Source organism: Diceros bicornis, chromosome 3, assembly GCF_020826845.1.
Source record: "Diceros bicornis minor isolate mBicDic1 chromosome 3, mDicBic1.mat.cur, whole genome shotgun sequence".
Taxonomy (NCBI): Eukaryota; Metazoa; Chordata; class Mammalia; order Perissodactyla; family Rhinocerotidae; genus Diceros; species Diceros bicornis.
In genome coordinates, this window is record NC_080742.1 from 79618585 (window position 1) to 79639442 (window position 20858).

General features: G+C 37.8%; 1 protein-coding gene across 5 annotated transcripts in view; it reads left to right on the top strand.

Annotated features, from left to right (window-relative positions):
• Window positions 1–20858, top strand: part of MKLN1 (muskelin 1) — a 315619-nt gene that overhangs the window by 144931 nt on the left and 149830 nt on the right. For 3 of the 5 annotated variants that reach the window (XM_058530095.1, XM_058530123.1, XM_058530115.1), the window contains exon 1: window positions 449–570. The exons of the other annotated variants lie outside the window; for them this stretch is intronic. In XM_058530095.1, the coding sequence (XP_058386078.1) occupies window positions 473–570 (98 nt within the window). In that variant the 5' untranslated portion in view covers window positions 449–472. Of the gene's footprint in view, window positions 1–448; window positions 571–20858 lie in introns of those variants that run through there. 5 annotated transcript variants of the gene reach the window in all.

A 20858-nucleotide genomic window follows, 5' to 3' on the forward strand; every position in this document is an offset into this window, starting at 1 on the left:
TATTCCACTCCAATTCCCCTCAATGCTGCTTCCCTAAAGGATTTATAAACTGGAGAGGGCAGTGGTTTCTAAAGTCGCAAAGGCGTCCTTTCTCCAAGTTCGTCTTCTCATTTTCCCTTCCCGGCCCACAACTACAATTTATTTCTTTTCATAATATTCTTGGCTTTTTCCTTACTTCAGCTTGTGAGAAAAGTCCTTTGTGCCACTCCCCTCCAAGCCCCACAGGAGAGCTCCTCAGGTGCTCACACTCCAGTCCCAGTTTCGGCCAGTCATTAAGGAGGGTTCAGCGTCGGAGATCCTAGACGAGAATCGCTGACCCTCGCCCGCCTCAGCCCTCCACGCGGGGGTAGCGATGCGAGACCGGGAGAGCGGACGGCCCAGGCGGGCCGCTGCCCCTTTAAGAGCAGGCCCCGCCCCTCCCCTCCTCCCGGCGCGGCCGGCGGTCGGTGGCGGCCGCTACGGTGCTGACAAGATGGCGGCTGGCGGGGCTGTCGCTGTGGCGCCTGAGTGCCGGCTTCTCCCCTACGCGCTACACAAGTGGAGCTCCTTCTCCTCCACCTACCTTCCCGAGTAAGTGCTGGGCCCTGGGCTCGTGCTGCCCTACTCTTCGGCGTAAGCACGGCTGGGCCAGGGGGGCGGTGGAGGGCAGCCGAGCCGAGAGGCCCAGGCGCGGCCTGGTGAGGGGGACGCGCGGCCTCCGGAGTCTCAGTCCGGCCGCGGAGAGCGTTTCCCGCCCCCGCCTCAGGGAGGGGTGAGGGTCCGGAGAGCGAGGTCCTGGCGGAAGGGGCGAGGTGTGTGGCTGGTCTTGAGTGCGCAGGAGAACGGGGAGCCGGGTGATGCTGCGCCGGGGACTTGGGAGTGGAGGAGGGCTTGGGGGGCGGGCGGCTCAGGGAGATGGGGCAGGAATCGGAGTTTTTGGGGTCCCGACGGCGGGCAAACTGGTGAAGATGTCTAAGGTCGTCCGAGGTGGCCGGAGACGGGGGACGGTTCAGTCGATTGCTGCCGGGACACGAAAAGTGTAAAGCTGAGGAGTGACTGTCCCGAGGAGGGGAGGATCATTAAAAGTGAATAGCTCCAGAGGGGGGGCTAAAAAGCCACGGAAGGCTGGAAAGTTGTGGAATCCACCTGAATCCTTGCAAGTGGGGAGTCGTTGTGGGATTTGCACAGGATATCTTTTCCGGCTGGCAGTTCTGGAAAACGTAGTGGGTAGGAGGGACATTACAGAAGAGTTCCGTTATATGATGGCTCAGAGTATGGGTTCATATAGACACAGGCCAATTTCCCAACCTCGAAACTCAAGTATAGGTAGAAAAGTCTGACTTGAATAAATTTGACTTCCAACACTGGCTTAGTCTGGATCCGCGATTTAGGTGAAAAAGCTCCACTGCCTTACTACCATACGTTTTCTGTAGCAGATTCCTTCTGAGATGCTGAAAGTACTTTCATACAGTATTTACTTATCTTTAGCTTATCTTTGAGAGAAGGAGCAGATCAAACTCCAATTTTACATACAGATAGAGAAACTGGCTTAGTAAAGTTTTAAGATCTGTGCAGATGCTGAAGACAAGTGCTAGTTTTCCCCCGGACCATCATCTCACAAGCTCAGGAATGATTTTATGAACCAAACAAGTTACAAATAATGTATTTTTATGTTACTGAAAAAATAAAGTGACTAGATCTGTGATCTAGTCACACAATTTGAGCATACTCAAAGAAGTTTTCCACCTATATTTCAAAAATTCTTCACGTTTTCTCAAACTTGGTTTCTCTAGTCAAATCAGTCAGTAATCTCAAAATGGAGCTGTGACTAGAAGAATCTAACTCTTTTTACTGCCAGCCCATTGTCCTATTAGCCAGGTCAAGGGTTGGCAATCAGGCCTTCAGTAGGATCTGGTTTAGTGAAGGGTGCCAAGTGACCTGTGGTCTAATCTGGCCTGTGTGGCATATTGATGGCTGCTGGGTGGCTGTGTCCCTGATTGATGCTGGAATCCAACTTTTAATTTGAGAGTGAGCCAGAGAAACATTCTAGCTTTCAGTTGGAGTTGAAATGTGGCTCTAGGTACTTGCCTTCTGATTTTCAGGGCTAACAGATTCTTGAATCTGAAGATACTCAGTATTTTTCTATACCCAGGTTAGGATCACAGACAGTTCGTAATTGGGGTGGCATTGTTTGATCTAATAACTGTGGAGACATTTTCATCATCTTGAGTTAGGCTGTTTCCAGGATTTCACTCCTTAAACTTCTAGTGTAAGAGTTGGATATCACAAGTTCCATCTGAGTTTTGAGTAAAAAAGAAATAGTACATTTCAAGCAGGAAATGATTTAGTGGGATGGCAACTTTACTCTGATTTATGTCTCATCCTGACCCCCGATTTGAAGTGGACAGAGCACTAGTTTTGAGGTTAGAAGGCAGCAGTTTGAAATTGGAGAAATCTGTTAGAATTTTCTCAAATATATTCATAAACTAATATTTAACGCATATTTAAATTTCAAACACTTTCATTCACAGTGTCTTATTTAATCCTTATGATATTCTGTTGACTTATGCATATAGTTTTTATTTTAAAGGACTAAACTATTATGATAGAAGAGTAGTCTGAACTTTTTCTTTGAAGGAGTATAGTTGAGTATTATGGAGCTTGAGTTTGAGAGTTTTGTGTCTGCTGGGTTGGTGTGTGCCATGCCAAAATCGTAAAACTCTTTTGGTACTGGACTTCCATTAGCAAGTGAGGATTTTATACCTTTGTTATGATAGGAAGTGTGAGAAAGGGATTGACTTTCTTTACTATTGCCCTAAAATCCTCTCTAACAGCAGTTGCTATATCTTTACTGGCAGTGACAGTTATGTTAAGGTACTTCCTAAGCAGGTCTGATTTTAAGTAAAGCCATTTGTTGAAATTTACTGAATTGAATTGTCAGTAAAGAGTAGCAAGTATTTATTGATTACAAGTCAGGAGCTAGGCATTTTGAGGGGTAACAACAATGGGAAACACTTATAATAATGTGCCTTCCATATGCTAGGCACTCTTATGATCACTTTAAGTGTATTATCTCATTTAATCCTCACAACAGTTGTTTGAGGAATCTCCATTTTTCAGTGGAGGAAGCAGGCATGGAGAAATTAAAACTTGCCTAAGGTCACACTGCTAGATGGAGCTGGGATTCGAACCCAGGCAGTCTGGCTCCACGTTCCATGGTCTTCTGTAGTGCTGTTCTGCTTCTGCACGAAGGTAGAGACAGGAATTCAGAGATTTGAAAGTGTTCTTCTATTAAAGGCACTTAACATTTTAGTTTTGTGAAGACGTGAAGTCGTGGGAGAAAAAGAAAAATTCACTTCTCTATTTTCTTCCTAAGGACTTAGAATTTTTTTCCTTCTAACCCTTTTAGAATTATTTGGACTTTAAAAATGTTAAAGCAGATCTAGTTATAGATAACATATTTTACTTTGAAACTAACAAAGTGGCCTTTTATTTTTCAGTGTGCTTAAAAAAGTTTGTCTGGGGCTGGCCTGGTGCATAGTGGTTAAATTCCTGTGCTCTGCTTTGGTGCCCTGGGGTTCGCGGATTCGGATTCCGGGTGCGGATCTACACATGGGTCATCATGCCATGCATTGGCGGCGTCCCACATACAAAATAGAGGAAGATTGGTGCAGACATTAGCTCGGGCACAGTCTTACTCAAGCAAAAAGATGAAGATTGGCAACAGATGTTAGCTCAGGGACAATCTTCCTCACCAAAAAAAAAAAAAAAAAAAGTTTGCCTGTATTTTACTTTTGTCTGAAATTTACACCAAAATTGGGAATTGAGAGAAATACATTTATTTAAATGATGATTAATTCTTAGAATTACAGGCACTCTTATATGTCAAAATATTTTATAAACTGCTAATTCCTATATTCAAATGTTTATTGCTGAAGCTAATAGTGATAGTAACTACAGTTTATATGTGAGATGATTTTTGTTATATAGTTTTACTTAATCCTGAACACAAACCTGCAAGATAGGTATTATATTTGTTTTACAGATGAGGAAATTGAAGTCCTTACAGGTTAAGTAAGTTGTCCAAGGTCATATAGTTTTCGAGAGGCTTGGCAAATTCTCTGACTTAAAAACTATTGCATGTGCCTCTAGTAACAACCACTAGCACTTAGCATGTGTTCTTGGAGTTAGTCTTCACAAAAACTCTATGTTAAATATTATCATTCTATTTTACAGCTAGGGAAACTAAGGTTCAGAGAGGTAAGTTAACTTGTCCAGGTCCAAGAGTTGAAAGGGTAGGAGATAGGATTCTGATCTTAGGCCTTCTGACTTCTGTTGCCGAAGCTACTTCAGTATTTCATGTGACTATAATATGTGCCTAACTGGGAATATGAGTAAGAAGTGCTATAAGATTAGAACAGAGAGAGGAAATGATATTTGGATATATTTTATGTTGACATTTAAGGTTTTAATGTATAATATGAAAACTGGGAGGACCTTTGAAAGTGTTTTTTACACATCAGGTAATTTCATGGATATGGAATGATTCTTATCTTGTTTACATATTATTGAAAGACTTAAATAGTTTAGGTAGTAAAGTGTGATAGATTTTTAAGTGTTTTTATCTTTTTTCTGTTAGTCGTCTTTATTCCGTAAAATCAAAATAATTAAAATTGTACTTTGTGTTAACGAGATTTATGGTTCAGAGTAAAAGTGATATGATTTGACACCTAGGATAGGAGGTGAACCTATTTCAACTATTTCAAAATATCACATTAAAAAATGGATATATATATTTTTCTGATTGCAAAAAAACCACTAAGTTTATTGTGGAATATTTGCAAAATATAGACCCACAGAAACAAAATATAAATTACCCTTGTTACCACCACCCAAAGATAACTAATCACCCTTTGACATATATTATTCCAGATATTTTGTTGTATCTATATGTATTTTTCAGTTTGATTTTGTTTTCTGTTTGCTGTTCTGTATTCTTTTTCTTCCTTAGTATATCATAAATATTTCCTCAGGTTATTAAATATTCTTTATATTGTCATTTGTTATGGATACATTATAATCTGTGTAATGATTATATGGCATTTTATTTAATTGGTGCCCTATTATTGGATATTTAGGCTTTCTGGGTTTTGTTTTTTTGTTTAGTTTTTTTTGTTGTTCTTTGGCCATTAGGAACAATGAGACAGTTTTCCTTACAGAAACAAATGTTGAACTCATTTATAATGAGTTCTTAGATGTTGAATTGTTGGATTAAAAGTATCAGTTTGTTTTCCTAGTATCTGTGTAGGAAACTTGCTGTTTCTTTGTACCCTGGGTTTATTTTGGCATTATCCTTAGTAATTTGGGATTAGGAATGTGGTTTTGGTTAGACAGGTCCTTAGAGATGTTTAGAAAATGCTTATATAATTCAAAAGTGATGTTGCTCCTATTAATTTCTTTTCCTTCCTCCCCTTTCCCTTTATTTTGGCTTTTAAATGAATTTTGATTTTATTAATTACATACATTTGAAAAATAGAACATTTGTGAGATGATTTATTCATTTGGTCTATAGACAATGATTGTTGTGCATATGAATTTGAGGAGTCATTACAATCCCATAGGCTCCTGCAAACCACGAGTTGTGAATCACTAATTTGGGTATATTCACTTCCCTGGAGACAGGGCTGTCATGCTCTTCCTTTCCCTCTCTTTCTTTCCCTTTTGCTAAACTGAGATTAGACACTGAGATTAGACCTGGCTTGGGAACCTTACTGGATGCTGAAAGTTCTAATATTTTCAGTCTAGTAATCTTAGAACTTTAGAAAAATAAAGATACCCAGGATAAAGGAAAAGTCTTATGGGGTGGATGGAGGACTAAAGATTGAATCTGCAGAGTTGGCTTCTAGAATTGAATCTTTGTGACTTTTAGCAAGTTGTGATTCATCTTTGGGCATCATCAGTTTCCTTTTATGTAGAAGTACTTTTATTTTGATCAAATGCTGGGAGGTTTAAGTTTTTGTTTTTGTTTTTTTTTTCAGGTAGGCAAATCTCTCTATTATTTGCATTAACTTTTAGGTAAATGTAGTAAGTTTTTAATTAATGATTTTTGGGCCTGATATAGGGACTCTGTGATGTTTTACATATAGATAAGATACATTTCAGCTGTTTGTGGTGATCTGACTTTGTTGTATTTCAGTCGTTCAAAAATCATCTTTGGAAATAAGAGAGATTTTCTAGATTTTAATTTTAGAGATGTACCTATTAGCACCTAAGAATAGTTTTCTTTGTATTTACTCTGTTTGGGGTTTCTGGCACCTCTTCAATCTGTGGAATGACTCTTTCATCAGTTCTGAAGAAATTTTGATATTCTTTATTGTTTCTGCCCCATTCTTTTTCTCCTTCCCTCTGTGACTCCAATTAAATATGTAGTATGCCTTTGTCATGTCCCGTATGTCCCTTATGCTTTTCTCTGTCTTTTTTATCATTTTTTTCTCTCCTTATTCCAGTCTGGATAGGTTTTATTTGCTTGTGTTCCAGCTCACAAATTCTCTATTCAGCTATGTCCAGTCTGCTTTTAACCCCATCTGTTTTTTTCTTGATTTCAGCTATAGTATTTTTTTAGTGCTAGAATTTTTATTTGATTCTCTCTCTCTTTTTAAAAATAGATTCAGATTCTTTGGTGAAAATCTCCATATTGTCATCTGTCATCTATTTTTTTGAACATATCATTCAAGTTACTTTAATTTTATTTATTTATTTATTTTTCCCCCAAAGCTCCAGTAGATAGTTGTATGTCATAGCTGCACATCCTTCTAGTTGCTGTATGTGGGACACGGCCTCAGCATGGCCGGAGAAGCGGTGCGTCAGTGCGCGCCCGGGATCCGAACCCGCGCCGCCAGCAGCGCAGCGCGCGCACTTAACCGCTAAGCCACGGGGCCGGCCCAATTCAAGTTACTTTAAAGTCTGTGTCTGAAAACTCCAATATCTGGATCATCTGTAGGTCCGTTTCTATTGTCTTTTTCCTTTTGGTTAAGTTTTTTGGTGTGTCTGTCTTATTACCATTATTTATTTTTTTTGGTAACTTTTGATTGAATGCCAGACATTATATGTAGAATTGTAGATAATTACAATTACAGTTATGTACCTAATGATATATTTCTCTAGAGAGGATTCACCCATCTTGTGGTAGGCAGATAGAATAGAGGCAGATCACCTCAACAGTCAAGAACTGAGCCAACTTGAAGCTGGGTTTTAGGTTTCATAAACTTCTAGTTTGCCCAACTTCAGTAGCCTTACAGGGAATCCACTTGAGAGACTGGGTATTTCTAGGGCCTCTCCTGCTTTTGTTTCTCCAGCAGCATGAGAATCCTAAAAGCTCCTCCTTGCTTTTCAGTTGCTTTTTGCTGGCTTTTTAGCGTCTTGCTCTTTCAGTTTAAGAATCAACAAATGCCTCAAGATGAAAATCAGTACACAGCGTCAGGTTTGTTCTTCTGTGCCTCCCTTCGCTATGGGATCTTGACCCCTCAAGTCCTGGGTGTCACAGTAAGACCCAACTACCAAGTTTTGTCCCCCTAACCCCATGAAATTGTCAAAAACTCTGCTGACTTTTCTGCACTTTAGTGCTGTCCTTTCCTGGCTTTTTTGCCCCTTTCCCTGTGCAGTAAAGAAATAGGTAGAATGTCCTGAGAGGGAAAGCTGCACGGAATGTGGAGCTCCTTTAATAAGTTTTTTGGCATCTCAAGTCCTAGCTGCCTCAGAAAGTTTCTGATACCTTAAGAACTTTTTTCTGCCATTTTATACAGCTTTTCTAATTCTAAGAGCGGATGTTGGTCTGCTACAGGCTATTCTGTCATATCCGGAAGCAGAAATCTTTCTGTGTTTAGTTCTCATGGAATGACTGTTATATCTTGTAGGCTTATGCATTTCTCATGGTTATATTAACATAATAACCTAACACTTGAGCCCCAGATTTTTTTGCTCAGTGTTTTCCTCCATTTTGCCTTTTGACACCTTAACTGCTTATTCCTAATATCTGATGGGAAAAATTATGGAATATAAATAACATTATTTGTTAGCAGTTGCTTTAAATATTATGGCTAAGAGTTAAAATGAAATTTTATTCTTGGTTTGGTTGATGATTTGTAAGTCTCTCTCGAGACTTGTTTATGAGGTCCAAAAATTGAGAGTTTAACCTTTGCTGTAAATATGAGTTATTTTCCCTTCCTATCATGTGATTTTTTATATTATCTACTTTTTTATTAGAACTTTCATGGGAATATTATATTTATGTGAAGACATTATTTAGAAGGAAGATACTTGGATCTAATGTAAATTTTTTGGTTTGTAAATATTGTTAGTATTTAATACTTTTTAAATATCCTTATATTCCTTTAGTATGACTGATACTTATTATAGTCATCACCTATGTATTTGTTGTTAAGGCACGTTGTTTTGTATAAATATAAATGCTAAATTATCTTAAGCATCCTTGTATATGTCCCTTGTCCCCTTCCTCTCATTGTCCCTTTTCTTCCCTTTTCCCTTTTGATTTAAATGGTCTGATTAGAAGAACCATAAAACCTAACTCCTCCTTATTCTTCAGCTGTCAGCTAAAATATCACTTTCTCAGGAAACCTTGTCTTACCCTGTCTCCCAGAATGAGTCTGGCACCCCTTCTCCTGCCCCAGCAGTTAAGTGCTTTCATACAATTATGTACCTTTCTCATATATCACTTTATACATTTTATAATTATGCATTTATTTGTATGATTACTTGATTAATTGCTGTCCACCCAACTAGACCACAAGTGCCATAGAGACTATGGAATTCCCCCCCCCATTATTGTAGTCCAGTATAATGTTTATTAAATGAATAAATGAGTGAATTAACTAGGCATTTTGACTACTTTTCTCTTTTTAATGCAGTTTTGGTCTGGAGCTAGAGGGAGTCACATACTGGCTATGTTCAAAATATCAGATAATTAGTAAATTTAAAATCCATGTTGTAAATTTTCATGGTTTTCTTAGTTTTCAGCATTTTCTGAGAATATTTTAAGTGAAATTGGTTATCCCAGGGCAGAATGTTGTATTTGGAGGGACTTGGAACAATAGAAAGCTTCTTATCTATCTTGGAGTTTTAGAAAGTTATTATAAAGTTATTTATAATTCTTATAGGCAGTATTTCTAATGAAACTTGGAGAACTTTAAAGCTCAGTTTATTATAGAATCTGATTTGCCTAATAGCTTTTGATAGTTTTAGAGTATATTACCATTATAGAATCTGATTTCCCTAATAGCTTTTAATAGTTTTAGAGTATATTACCAATACTTTGATTAATTTTAGGATAGAAATCATTTCCTCCAATTCCTCAAACTTAAGTATTTGGTAGTTGATTTTTTTACATAACAACATTTTTGGTTTGGTAATTCACATACCATACAATTAGACTATTTAAAGTATACAATTCAATGGTTTTTGGTATGTTTGCAGATATGTGTGACCATCACTTTAGTCAATTTTAGTTCATTTTCATAATCTCAAAAAGACAACTGTATCCTTTAGCTATTATCTGCTTACTTTCCCATCCCTAAGCAACCACTAATATACTTTCTGCCTCTATATATTTGCCTATTCCAGGCATTTCATATAAATGAAGTCATATAATATGTAGTCTTTTGTGATTAGCTTCTTTCACTTAGCTTACTGTTTTCAAGGCTCATCCATGTTGTAGCATGTATCAGTACTACATCCTTTTTATGGTAGATAATATTCCGTTGCATGTATATACCACGATTTGTTTATCCGTTTGTTAGTAGATGGACATTTAGGTTGTATTCACTTTTTGGCTATTATGAATAATGCTGCGATAAACATTTGTGTACAAGTTTTTGTGTGGTTATTTGTTTTCATTTCCCTTGGGTCAGTGCCTAGAAGTGGAATTTTAACTGTTTGAGGAACTGCCAGGCTGCTGTTAGTTACTATTTTTTTGGCTGTTATTGAAGTGTTGTCAAGAAAATGATTAATGCCTGTGAATTGAAGCTGTGTGAGGAAAGTGAGCATCTGGAATTAGATGGCAAATTGCTTGACTTCAAGTCTACTTCTCTGAGAACTTTCTGCAACAGTTTAGTTAGTCCTTTATCTTCCTTTATTTTTGTTCAAAATAAATACATATGGATTGGCTCCACGTCTTCATCTTTTAAGATATCTGCCTACCTATCAGTGTACATACTTACATGGAGGCATACATGCATGTGTTCATATGTACTTTGCTAAGCAGTTTGTGGTAGGGATGGTGTTGAAAGTTTTTTTTTTCCCCTAAAATGTATATTGTTTACATGTGAAATACTGAATGGGAGATATTTATGAAACTTAAGTTGTTTATGAATTCTTTCCTTAAGCAGACTTAGGTGTAGATTTTAAAAGAGCTGAAAATAACTTCTTTTTGACAGAATAGCTTGTTTCAGAACTTCAGATGACTGGAAAATTCATACTTCTAGTTTAACTCTTTGACATCATCACTATCTCCACTTTCTGCAATGTAAAATGCTACTATGGCTGACAGGTTAAAGAAAAACTTTATTTTTTATTTATATTTTTACTGCTACGTTGTTGTATTGAAGTTGCAATTAATGGCTTTTCACATTTTGGGGTATCTTTACCATAAACAAATTATTGGGTGCTTACTAACTCCTGGATAATAGCCAGGTATTTGAAGGTTTGAGAGAGAATCTTTGGTGATGAACTGTTGATACATACAAAGTGCAATAGTAGGTAGCAAAAGCTAAGTTCAGATGAGTGATAAAAGCAGTAAATGCTGCAGAAGTTAGAAGTAAGATTAAGAGAATGGATCTCTTACTGTTGGTTAGGGCTTGAGGAGAGACTTCTTGGAAGAGGTAAATGAGCTATATGCCTTCTTTTGTGTACAGATCTTCGAATTTCTTGAATGCAGGAATTTATCCTTACCCTTGTGCATATTCAACAACTCCTATTTAAGAAATTAGATTAACATTTGGAACTTGTTTGGTCAGTGTAGCATATTAGAACCAGGAAGATGCTTGGAGGTAGACTTTTCTCAGACAGTTATACAGGGCGCTTGATACAGCCTGTGTCATTGGTCAGGTACTTCTTCCTTAGACATTACATATGTGTCCTGGTGTCCCTGCCCATATTTCTCCCCAAATTCACCGCTTTTTAATGCTTTAAGTCAAGTCTTACATTTTTGTTTAGATTTATTTCATAGTTATAGTATTACAAAAGATACTATTTACTGAAGGTGATTGGCTGATAGTATTCCACAGTCACTTACCATCTTCCCTTCTACACAATTAACATTTATTCTACCCATATTTGTCAGTGGACTGCTTCCCCCTATTTATTTATATTTCCTTTATGATTCTGCATATTAGGAGAAATAAGTATTCACTTATCACAAATGCATTTAGGAGACTTACCATTCTCTATGCAAAAAATTTAAGTATAATGAAAACAAAAGTCTTTGAATTTTATTTCATTCTTTTAATTTTTTATGGTACTCTAACCTGCTTTTCCAGGGCATTTAGGGCAGTGCTTTTTTTTTTTTTTTTTGCGAGGAAGATCGGCCCTGAGCTAAATCTGCCAATCCTCCTCTTTTTTTGCTGAGGAAGACTGGCCCTGGGCTAACATCCATGCCCATCTTCCTCTACTTTATACAGAACGCCACCGCAGCGGAGCTTGTGCACTTAACTCCTTGCACCACCAGGCTGGCCCCAGGGCAGTGCTTATTTTTATATTTATCTAAAATATAAGGCATGGATTGCAAATTAATCTTCTGGCAAATATCTAATATTATTGATAGAGATGTATTGCCCTGAGATTTACTGGAACAGTTTTTTGAGATATCCTTGAATTATGGTGGGCAGTTTGGCTGCCATTAAAATGTAAGTTTTAGGAAAAAAAATAAAATGTAAGTTTAGAATATTTTTAAATGCTGTAGAGAAAATGCTTCAGATATAATGGCATATTAAAAAACCACAGGACAGAAAAACCCCTGATTAAATGGTTTGATCCAGTTTATCTTTAAAAACGCGCGCGCGCGCGCGCGCGCACACACACACACACACACACACACACACACACACACACCTATTTGTATGCTTATGCATATGGAAAACACTGCAAGGAAATTAACCGAAGTCTTAATAGTAATTATCTCTGAGTTCCAATAATTGGATTGATTTTATTTTTTTTAATGCCCTTTCTTTGGGCATTGCCCAAAGTTTTAAATTTTATTTCATTTTAACAAATAAATATTACTTTTAAACAAGAAAAGAATAGAGGTTGTATGTGTATGTGATTTGCTTGTTTGATTATAAACACACATTGTAAAAGATCTTACATCTCATGTTAGTGAGTTTGAATTTTAGTTTTTGGAAAGTGAGGAGCCATCAAAGAATTTTAAGTAGAAAAGTGATGTGAATAAAGTCTATGGTTTAGAATTTAAAAATTTAAACACGTGAGATCCAACAATTTCAATTTTTAGTAGCTAGTTTTGAGCAGCAATCTTCAAATTGGGGCATGCTTATCCCTGGGAGTACATATAGACTTTCCAAGAAGAACATAGGCAAAAATAGTTATAAAGGATACAATTTCCTGAGTCTTATTATTCTTGTGTATTCTCTTAAAAAATTGATCTGCTTGAGAACTTGCCTGTGGTTTAGGCCCTTGCTACTCAAAAGTGTGGTTCACTCAACCAGCAGTACTCAGTGCTTCTTAGAAATGCAGAATCTCAGACCCCATTCCAGACCTACTGAGTCATATCTGCGTTTTTAACACAGACCCCAGATGATTTACCTGTACTTTTTTTGTTTTTTTTTCATTTTTTTTTTTTATTGATATTTTAATGGTTTCTAACATTGTGAAATTTTGGGTTGTACATTTTTGTTTGTCCATCACCCCATATATGACTCCCTTCACCCCTTGTGCCCACCCCCCACCCCCACTTCCCGGGTAACCACAGTCCAGTTTTCTCTGTCCATGTGTTGGTTTATATTCCACATATGAGTGAGATCATACAGTGTTTGTCTTTCTCTTTCTGGCTTATTTCACTTAACATAATACGCTCCAGGCCCATCCATGTTGTTGCAAATGGGACGATTTTGTCTTTTTTTATGGCTGAGTAGTATTCCATTGTATATATATACCACATTTTCTTAATCCAATCGTCAGTCGAGGGACACTTAGGTTGCTTCCACTTCTTGGCTATGGTGAATAATGCTGCAATGAACATAGGGGTGCATAAGCTTCTTTGGATTGTTGATTTCAGGTGCGTTGGATAGATTCCCAGTAGTGGGATGGCTGGATCATAGGGCATCTCTATTTTTAATTCTTTGAGAAATCTCCATACCGTTTTCCATAGAGGCTGCACCAATTTGCATTCCCACCAGCTGTGTATGAGGGTTCCTGTTTCTCCACATCCTCTCCAACATTTGTTGTTTTTTGTCTTGGTGATTATAGCCATTCTAACGGGCGTGAGGTGGTATCTTAGTGTTGTTTTGATTTGCATTTCCCTGATGATTAGTGATGTTGAGCATCTTTTCATGTGCCTATTGGCCATCTGTATATCTTCCTTGGAGAAGTGTCTGTTCATTTCCTCTGCCCATTTTTTGATCGGGTTGTTTGTTTTTTTGTTGTTCAATTGTGTGAGTTCTTTATATATTATGGAGATCAACCCCTTGTCAGATGTATGTTTTGCAAATATTCTCTCCCAGCTGGTTGGTTGTTTGTTCATCTTGATTCTGGTTTCATTTGTCTTATAAAAGCTCTTTAGTCTGATAAAGTCCCACTTGTTTATTTTTTCTTTAGTTTCCCTAGTCTGGGTAGGCATGTCATCTGAAAAGATTCCTTTAAACCCAATGTCAAATAGTGTGTGGCCTATATTTTCTTCTATGAGTTTTATAGTTTCAGGTCTCACCTTCAGGTCTTTGATCCATTTTGAGTTAATTTTTGTGAATGGCGATAGCACATGGTCCACTTTCATTCTTTTGCATGTGGCTGTCCAGTTTTCCCAACACCATTTATTGAAGAGACTTTCCTTTCTCCATTGCATGTCCTTAGCACCTTTGTCGAAAATTAGCTGTCCGTATATGTGTGGTTTTATTTCTGGGCTTTCAATTCTGTTCCATTGATCTGTGTGTCTGTTTTTGTACCAGTACCATGCTGTTTTGATTACTATTGCTTTGTAGTATGTTTTGAAGTTAGGAATTGTGATGCCTCCTGCTTTGTTCTTTTTCTTTAGGATTTCTTTAGCTATTCGGGGTCTTTTGTTGCCCCATATAAATTTTAGTATTCTTTTTTCTATTTCTGTGAAGAATGTCATTGGGATTCTGATTGGGATTGCATTGAATCTGTAGATTGCTTTAGGTAATATAGACATTTTAACTATGTTTATTCTTCCAATCCACGTGCATGGGATATCTTTCCATTTCTTTATGTCATCGTAGATTTCCCTCAATAATGTCTTGTAGTTCTCATTGTATAGGTCCTTCACCTCCTTGGTAAGATTTATTCCTAGGTATTTTATTCTTTTTGATGCAATTGTAAATGGTATTATCTTTTTGAGCTCTCTTTCTGTTAGTTCATTATTAGCATATAGAAATGCAACTGATTTTTGTAGATTGATTTTGTACCCTGCAACTTTGCTGTAGTTGTTGATTGTTTCTAACAGTTTTCCAACAGATTCTTTAGGGTTTTCTATATATACAATCATGTCATCTGCAAATAGTGAGAGTTTCACTTCTTCGTTACCTATTTGGATTCCTTTTATTCCTTTTTCTTGCCTAATTGCTCTGGCCAAAACCTCCAGTACTATGTTGAACAGGAGTGGTGAGAGTGGGCAGCCCTGCCTCGTTCCTGTTCTCAGAGGAATGGCTTTCAGTCTTTCCCCGTTGAGTATGATGTTAGCTGTGGGTTTGTCATATATGGCCTTTATTATGTTGAGGTACTTTCCTTCTATTCCCATTTTATTGAGAGTTTTTATCATAAATGGATGTTGTATCTTGTCAAATGCCTTCTCTGCGTCTATTGAGACGATCATGTGGTTTTTATTCTTTGTTTTGTTGATGTGATGTATCACGTTGATTGATTTGCGGATGTTGAACCATCCCTGCGTCTCTGGTATAAATCCCACTTGATCATGGTGTATGATCTTTTTAATATATTGTTGTATTCGGTTTGCCAATATTTTGTTGAGGATTTTTGCATCAATGTTCATCAGCGATATTGGCCTGTAATTTTCTTTCTTTGTATTGTCTTTGTCTGGTTTTGGTATCAGGGTGATGTTGGCCTCATAGAATGATTCAGGAAGTGTTCCATCTTCCTCTATTTTTTGGAATAGTTTGAGGAGGATGGGTATTAAATCTTCTTTGAATGTTTGGTAAAATTCACTGGAGAAGCCGTCTGGTCCTGGACTTTTATTTTTTGGGAGGTTTTTGATTACTATTTCAATCTCTTTACTTGTGATTGGTCTATTCAGATTCTCCATTTCTTCTTGGTTCAATTTTGGGAAGTTGTATAAGTCTAAGAATTTATCCATTTCTTCTAGATTGTCCAATTTGTTGGCATATAATTTCTCATAGTATTCTCTTATAATCCTCTGTATTTCCATGGTATCCGTTGTAATTTCTCCTCTTTCATTTCTAATTTTATTTACTTGAGCCTTTTCTCTTTTTTTCTTAGTTAGCCTGGCTAAGGGTTTGTCTATTTTGTTTATCTTCTCGAAGAACCAACTCTTTGTTTCATTAATCCTTTCTACTGTTTTTTTGGTCTCAATATCATTTATTTCTGCTCTGATTTTTATTATTTCTCTCCTTCTGCTGGCTTTGGGCTTTGTTTGTTCTTCTTTTTCTAGTTCTGTTAGGTGTAATTTAAGGTTGCCTATTAGGGCTTTTTCTTGTTTGTTAAGGTGGGCTTGTATCGCTATGAGTTTCCCTCTCAGGACCGCTTTTGCTGCGTCCCATATGGTTTGATATGGCATGTTATCATTTTCGTTTGTTTCCAGATAGTTTTTGATTTCTCCTTTAATTTCATCAATGATCCATTGGTTGTTCAGTAGCATGTTGTTTAATCTCCACATTTTTGTCACTTTCCCAGTTTTTTTTTCCTGGTTCATTTCCAGTTTCATAGCCTTATGGTCTGAAAAGATGCTTGTTATGATTTCAATCTTCTTAAATTTATTGAGGCTTGCTTTGTTTCCCAACATATGGTCTATCCTAGAGAATGTTCCATGCGTGCTTGAGAAGAATGTGTAGTCAGCTGTTTTTGAGTGGAGTGCTCTGTATATGTCTACTAGGTCCATCTCGTCCAGTTTTTCATTTAAGTCTAATATTTCTTTATTAACTTTTTGTCTGGATGATCTATCCATTGCTGTAAGTGGGGTGTTAAGATCCCCTACTATTATTGTGGTGTTGTTGATTTCTCCTTTTAGGTTTGTTAATAGTTGTTTTATGTACACTGGTGCTCCTATGTTGGGTGCATATATATTTATAAGTGATATGTCTTCTTGATGGAGTGTCCCTTTTATCATTATATATTTCCCTTCTTTGTCTTTCTTAACCTGTTTTATCTTGAAGTCTACTTTGTCTGATATGAGTATGGCAACACCTGCTTTCTTTTGTTTGCCATTAGCTTGGAGTATTGTCTTCCATCCTTTCACTCTGAGCCTGTGCTTGTCTTTAGTGCTAAGATGTGTTTCCTGAAGGCAGCATATTGTTGGGTCTTGCTTTTTAATCCATCCTGCCACTCTGTATCTTTTGATTGGAGAGTTCAATCCATTTACATTTAGGGTAATTATTGAAATATGAGGGTTGAATGTTGCTGTTTTGTCACTTATTTTCTGGTTCTTTTGCATTTCCTTTGTTTCTTGTCCCATTTGTTTTGGACTGCCAATTCAGTTTGGTTGTTCTGTCTTATGATTCTTCTAGTTTTCTCTTTGTTTATCATATGTGGTTTTAATTTGATTATTTGTTTAGTGGTTACCTTGAGGTTTGGGCGAAAAATCTTCTGTATGAGATAGTCCATTATCTGATAGCCTCCTATTTCCTTATACTAAGTCAATTCAGTCACTTTCCTCTTCCCCTTCTAAGTTGCTCTTGTTATACCTTATTCTATCTTGTGTTGTGGCTGTGTGTTTACAGTGATGAGGTTAAATTTATTTTTGGTGAATTTCTTCCTTTGATCTTTGAGTTTAGTATTTAAGTGGTTTCTAACCTATTCCGGTAAAGATCTACTATTTCTCTGATTCTGTCTACCTACTTTTCTCCTTACTCCAAGCTTTGTGTTCCCTTTCTCTTCTTGTTTTCAGGCCTGAGGGCCTTCTTGAGTATTTCTTGTAGTGGCGGTCTCGTGGCCATGAACTCCCTTAGCTTTTGTTTATCTGGGAGAGTTACTATTTCTCCATCATATTTGAAGGATATTTTTGCTGGATAGAGTATTCTCGGCTGAAAGTTTTTGTCTTTTAGTATTTTGAATATATCATTCCAGTCTCTTCTAGCCTGAAAAGTTTCTGTTGAGAAATCCGCTGAGAGCCTGATGGGAGTTCCTTTGTACGTTATTTTTTGTTTTTGTCTAGCTGCCCTTAATATTGTTTCTTTGTCGTTGACCCTGGCTAGCCTTACCACTAGGTGTCGTGGTGAAGGCCTTTGTCTGTTAATATATATAGGAGTCCTGTTGGCTTCGCTTACTGGTATTTCCTGCTCCTTCCCCAGATTTGGGAAATTTTCAGCTATTATTTCCTTGAATAGGCTCTCTGTTCCTCTTTCCCTCTCCTCTCCCTCAGGGATGCCTATAATTCTTATGTTACATTTTCTAATAGAGTCCGATATTTCTCGGAGTCTTTCTTCATTTCTTTTTAGTCTTAGTTCTCTCTCTTCTTCCATCTGGAGTATATCTGTATTCCTATCCTCTAAAGTGCTAATTCTTTCCTCCATAGTGTCAGCTCTGTTCTTTAAAGATTCCAGATTCTCCTTTATCTCCTCCATTGTGTTCTTCATCTCCATCAACCCTGATAGGTTTTTCTTTATGATTTCAATCTCTTTTGTGAAGAAACTCCTAATCTCATTTAATTGTTTGTCTGTGTTGTCTCGTATTTCGTTGAGTGTTTTTATGATAGCGATTTTGAAATCTCTGTCATTTAGTTTATGGATTTCTGTGTCTTCGGAGTTGATTTCTGGGTGCTTGTCATTTTGTTTCTGGTCTGGTGATTTCATATATTTTTGCATTGTGGTTCCTGTGTTGGTTTTGATTTTCCTCATCCTGGAAGTTTCTGGTTGCAATTTCCACCTGCCACCACTGTGTGGTGGTAAAGGGCTGTGTAGTCTAAGCCCCCTGCGCTCTGCCCCAGTTTTTCTGCTGCGATCCGCAGTTTTATTTTGTTTTGTTTTGTTTCTTTACCCCACTGCGATCCACGGGTCCAGTCCAGTTTATTCAGGTCTGCCTCGGACCGCTAGATGTGGTCGAGCTGCAGACTCCGGGTTGCGGGGAGGGGGGAGCTCTCTCTTTTGCCCTCTGGGTCCCTGACGTGGGAGGCTTCTCGTTTGCCCCTCTTTATCCGCTCTCTGGGTTGCTTAGATGTCGATGGTAGCCCTGTGGCTCCTCTGAGCCCTCTGTGCGGGAGTTTCCCACTGGCTGAGAGCGCCCGAAGAGCTGCAGTTTCCCGCCGAGGGCCGCCCCTCCCCCCTCTCTGGGAGCCGCACGGACGGGATCGCTGATCTGATGGGGAGGGAGCGGAGTTCTCCTTACCTCTCCCCACTTCCTCCGGGGGCCCAGCACGTTCCGCTCTCAGATGTGCGGCAGTGTGGATCCCTCCGCTCCAGCTTTTCACTGTCTGGGATTCCGTTGTTGGACTGTGGCTGTTACTTTTGTTGTATATTGTGGGGGAAGAATTCACGGGAAAGCTCACTCCGCCATGATGCTGACGTCACCTCTCTCGATTTACCTGTACTTTTGAAGGCTTCTGACCATCCTACCTTCTGTTTCACGATTGCAAAAGAGATATGCGTCTCATCTATTCCTCTGGAGTGTAAAAACCTCCAGGGTGCCAAACAAAGGGATAGTTCTAAAAGTTGATATTGAAGTTGAGAAAGTAAATGACTAAAAAAAAAGAAAAAGCCTCTTGCAAAATAAGTGGTTGTCAGTTCTTTCTTTTAAAGAAAATAAAAAGAGGACCTAATCAACATGTCTGTTGGTAGATCATAAAAAATAGTTTTTAATAATAGCTCATTATGTATTTTTGGCATAATTCAGAAGATAGTCAAAAAATTAAATAACAGTATTAACAGAAATTCCTTCTCTTCCCGTGTATTTATTTATGTGACCAGGGTTTTCAGTGCATGCACCTATAAAAATGAAATAGGTAGACTTGATGCTGAATCCTGTTTTATTCTAGCAGCAATAGTCATCTATATATACGTGAAATAATTGTTAAAAAAAAAAAATCCTTCTCGTATCTTTGAGAATCACTTCTAATGCCATTTTACTCTGTATTTAATCATTAGCTGTCAAAGTTTGTAATGTATTTATATTGTTTTGGTCACTAGTGTACTTATAACACTGATAATAGTATCCAGAAGAAATTTTTTTTTTTTGCTGAGGAGGATTTGCCCTGAGCTAACATCTGTTGCCAATCTTTCTCTTTTTGTGTGTGAGCCGCTGCCACAGCACGGCCACTGACGGATGAGTGGTGAAGCTCAGTGCCGGGGACTGAACCCAGGCCACCGAAGCGGAGCGTACCAGACTTAACAACTAGGCCACCAGGGCTGGCCCAGAAGAAATTTTTTTAGTTACTTAGACTCTCATGATCAAAACCAAAAAAGTTTAATTTTAATTTATACTCTTTTTTTCCAGAGAAGTCATATAGGGTGAAAGATAAAAGATCCTTCAGCATGGAAGACTATTACATTAGTTAAAATTCTGCAGGGGAAGTTGAAGGAAAAACAAGAATAATATAAATTTTTGACTATATAGGAAGAGCTTATATATATATATATTTTTTTTAGATAGTAATCTTTTTTTTAAATTTTTGTTTATTGCAGTAACATTGGTTTATAACATTGTATAAATTTCAGGTGTACATCATTATACTTCTATTTCTGCATAGATTACATCATGTTCACCACCCATATGCTAATTACAACCCATCACCACACACATGTGCAGAATTATCCCTTTCGCCCTCCTCCCTCCCCCCTTCCCCTTTGGTAACCACCAATCCAATCTCTATGTGTTTGTTTATTGTTGTTGTTATCTACTACTTAATGAAGGAAATCATACGGTATTTGACCTTCTCCCTCTCACTTATTTCACTTTGCATAATACCCTCAATGTCCATCCTTGTTGTCACAAATGCCTGGATTTCATCGTTTCTTATAGCTGAGTAGTATTCCATTGTGTATATATACCACAGCTTCTTTATCCATTCGTCCCTTGATGGGCACTTAGGTTGCTTCCAAGTCTTGGCTATTGTGAATAACGCTGGAATGAACACAGGGGTGCATGTATCTTTATGCATTGATGTTTTCGGGTTCTTTGGATAAATACCCAGCAGTGGAATAGCTGGATCATGTGGTAGTTCTATCCTTGATTTTTTGAGGAATCTCCATACTGTTTTCCATAGTGGCTGCACCAGTTTGCACTCCCACCAGCAGTGTATGAGAGTTCCCTTCTCTCCACATCCTCTCCAACACATGTTTCCTGTCTTGTTAATTATAGCCATTCTGATGGGCGTGAGGTGATATCTCATTGTAGTTTTGATTTGCATTTCCCTGATAGATAATGATTTTGAACATTTTTTCATGTACCTGTTGGCCATCTGTATATCTTCTTTGGAGAAATGTCTGTTCAGGTTTTTT